Raw genomic sequence first — 4,012 nt, 5'->3', positions numbered from 1 at the left:
GGAAAAAAAATGACCAATCAGCATTCAATTACGTACGCTGTGAGCGAGCTTACGTTTCGAGCCCAATGTTCCCAAACTCGTTTTCTGGTTACGGTTCATTATGCTAATTCTAGCGCCTGGCGAATCCCGTTAGTCTGAACGCCCGTCAAAGTTAAGCCGGGCTTAACATTGAGCCGGGCTTAACTCAAGCCTGGCTTATCTCCAAGTCTGAACGTAACCTTAACGCACGGCAAAGTTAAGGCGGGCTTAACTCAAGCCAGGCTTATCTGCAAGTCTGAACGTAGCCACTGTCGTTTTGTGGGACTAACAATATCAAAGGGGCGGGGCTTAGCGGAAAGGTTTATTTAAATTGAAACAATTAAAATCATTTTGTATGATTGTCAAGTAAATGTACCTATGTTTTAGATTGTTGCAGTTTATTACTTATAATATTTATAACACCTAAAGTTTTCATTTTAGGTGTTGCAGAGACGACAAAATAGCACCTTTAATTTTAACAGAACGTGGGCTGAATACCAACGTGGCTTCGGCCACATAGGAGGCGATTTCTGGATGGGGCTCGACTTTATGCACAAGCTCACGTCCGGCGGAGACTTCCATCTCCGCATAAATGTCGAAACAAAAACGGGAGAGGTTTTCTCATCCACTTATGATTCATTCCGCATTCTACAAGAGAGTAAAAATTATAAGTTGAAAATTGGAAAGATCACAAATGACGATGGTGGTAAGTATTATTTTTACTATATTTTGACGTCCTTTGTCTTCCCATTCTTGTCGGTACTGTAATTATGTTTAGAAGAAAAAAAAAGATTAGATAAAAGGCTGTGAAATCGAAATTTTGTTGAAGTTTAGTTTCTTTTTTTTTGTTTATGTTTGAAATTCATTTCCTTGTTATCAATAACAACAACTACAGCAGTCACTCCAGAGTGCAATAATAATAAATAATAATAAAGATGTGTATAAGAGACAGACCCGGCCCCGTGCATAAATACTGGACATGACAATACGCAGGCCGTTTATGTTGGGCGAATTCAGGCCATGTATGATGGGGAAACTCCATTATTTTCTTTTATGTTTTGGGGTAATTTCCTTGACCTTAACCTTGGTTCTGTCTTTTTTTTCGAATAGGCACCATTCCAATAATTGTTATGATTAATATGATAATTGGTTGACCCTTTGAGAAATTACCTGTTTTCCTTCACACACTATTTTATTTTAGAATTATCTTGTTTTTTGTTTTATAGATTCATGTGAAGCACGCAGAGTAACTGCGCAATAAGAAAAATGATTTTTTTTTTCACTGTTTTTGATAATTGCATGTTTGTATTTTGTATAAGTGACACACACCGACAGTATTTTTTTTTCGTATATGTGATCCTTGGTCACTTCTGTTGTATTTTTGAAAGAGGCAAATAAATGTTTACTGAATTGAATTCAATTGTATGAAAATGATAATGAGTATTTGCAATGCAATAACTAATGTTGACTAATTATGTATAATTATTTTGATGATTGATGATGTTCCCTAATGATAATAAGGATTAATAATAAATATTATTACAGTACTATTTTTATGAGTAATAATAATTAATGATGATTATTGATGCCACGACCGTGATTATTAACAGTAATCAACGATGAATAATATTGATAATGATTAATTATAATTAAATGATGATGATTAAAGATCATGAAATTCATTATTAATAATGATGATTATTTTTATGAAGATAATTAATGATGATAATGACGAAGATGATGGTGAAAGCGTAGATACGCTCCAACGAAAAGACTACCAAGAACAATTTTTTATTGGCGCCTACATTTTCTGCTTGACCACACGACTGGCCCATAGACTAAATGTAAATGGCTTATAAATATAGGTCGGTCATTAGAGTAAATACACAGAGACCTCACCCGAGTAAGCCCAACATCATTGAATGGACTCATCATTTAAAAAAACAAAAAGAGGAATTTGTAAAATCCTAAGTAAAAGAAGCAGAAAATATTGAAACACGATCAGAATATAGCCTGGAATGTAGGTTATATTTATTGGGTTTACATAACAACAACTTTTTTAAATTAAAATTTTACTTTTACTTTTTAAACATAGGTCCCGTGATCAGTAATGAACGCAATAGAGGATTCTCAACCTACGACAAAAACAATGATAAGAATACACAGAATAACTGCGCCTCAGAATTTGGGGGTGGTTGGTGGTTTAAGTCATGTTCGTATTCATGCTTTCTAAACGGTTTATATACTTCGAGTTTCAAGTGTGACATTAATGGTGAAATGCAACAGCCGATTAGGTCGTCAGTAATGATGATTAAGCGCGTGTAAAAGTAAATTCCTGTATTTTGAAAAACCTTTTCAAAAATCATAATACTGTACTGTATAAGTATTCTAATACCACTAAAAGATGCAACATATGTAGCTATTGAATAAAGAATGATCGACAGACATAAAAGTACTGCAAGACACCTTGACATGCTTGAGACATTGATATTATTCATGTCACAATAAATATCGATGCCTTAATCAAGTCAAAGTGTCTTGAAGTAATTTCATTTCTGTCCACTTATCTATAATTGAGGCATACTTGGAACTACATAATTTTTTTATTAATTTCATAAATCGTTTATAGTAGAACCGATGGACGCCCATGGCTTAAGGCCTTACAGCCTCATATTCCGTAAAATTATATACGTATGATGTTTTTTTTTCTCCCTAACGTTTGTTGAAAACTGACAGTTTAAGTAGCACGATGCTTAGTCAAGTTCCCCGATCAAAACAGTCGTTGAATAATTGTATAGGCCTAATAATAAGCAGGCATTTTGGATTTTGGCGGCCATCTTGAATTTGAGGCAAAATTCTTGGTGGCCTTCGATTGATCTTGAAAGAATTTGGACTGAGATAACAACAAATCCACTGAAAAAACATTTACAAAACCGAATAATTTGCTTATATCTCTAATAATTGTAATTTTTGGTAACCATTTTGGATTTTGGCGGCCATCTTTGATTTGAGGCGTAATTCTTGGTGGACTTTGATTGCGTGAAAGGTTTTAGGTCTAAGGTCAAACCCTCTAAAAAAAAAAAACCAAAAAAACGTTGACAAAACTAAATGATATGCTGTATCCCTAATGGTTTTAATTTTGGCGGCCATCTTGGATTTGAGGCAAAAATCTGGGTGGCCCAAGCTAATTTCAAATAGAATGTGGTTAGGGTTATAAAATCGTTAATAAAACCTTCACAAACAAAAAGGCAGTTTTCCTTGGTTTTGACCTTGAACTAATAATAATAATAATAATAATAATAATAATAATAATAATAAAGATTATAAAGCGCACATCTCCACTAAAGGTGCTCAATGCGCATAGACAATTAAACCAACAAGATCTAAATAATTCTAAGTTTTCCTTGGTTTTGACCTTGAACTAATAATAATAAATAATAATAATAAATAATAATAATAATAAATAATAATAATAAATAATAATAATAAATAATAATAATAAATAATAATAATAAATAATAATAATAAATAATAATAATAAATAATAATAATAAATAATAATAATAAATAATAATAATAAATAATAATAATAAATAATAATAATAAATAATAATAATAAATAATAATAATAAATAATAATAATAAATAATAATAATAAATAATAATAATAAATAATAATAATAAATAATAATAATAAATAATAATAATAAATAATAATAATAAATAATAATAATAAATAATAATAATAAATAATAATAATAAATAATAATAATAAATAATAATAATAAATAATAATAATAAATAATAATAATAAATAATAATAATAAATAATAATAATAAATAATAATAATAAATAATAATAATAAATAATAATAATAAATAATAATAATAAATAATAATAATAAATAATAATAATAAATAATAATAATAAATAATAATAATAAATAATAATAATAAATAATAATAATAAATAATAATAATAAATAATAATAAT

General features: G+C 29.0%; 1 protein-coding gene across 1 annotated transcript; it reads left to right on the top strand.

The window, feature by feature from the left end:
• The first annotated feature begins 465 nt into the window (after positions 1-465).
• LOC117103424 (ficolin-1-B-like) lies at positions 466-3,362 on the top strand. Its single transcript, XM_033243966.1, has 2 exons — positions 466-724; positions 2,114-3,362. Exons 1-2 carry the CDS (start codon positions 553-555, stop codon positions 2,341-2,343), a joined length of 402 nt encoding a protein of 133 aa, XP_033099857.1. The 5' UTR covers positions 466-552; the 3' UTR covers positions 2,344-3,362.
• The last annotated feature ends 650 nt before the right edge of the window (positions 3,363-4,012 follow it).

This window comes from Anneissia japonica, unplaced genomic scaffold (genome assembly GCF_011630105.1).
Source record: "Anneissia japonica isolate Jap-2015-1 unplaced genomic scaffold, ASM1163010v1 scaffold1065_len1792383_cov172, whole genome shotgun sequence".
Taxonomy (NCBI): domain Eukaryota; kingdom Metazoa; phylum Echinodermata; class Crinoidea; order Comatulida; family Comatulidae; genus Anneissia; species Anneissia japonica.
The sequence above is the reverse complement of the archived record's forward strand: the minus strand, read 5'-3'. Positions and strand labels throughout refer to the sequence as shown.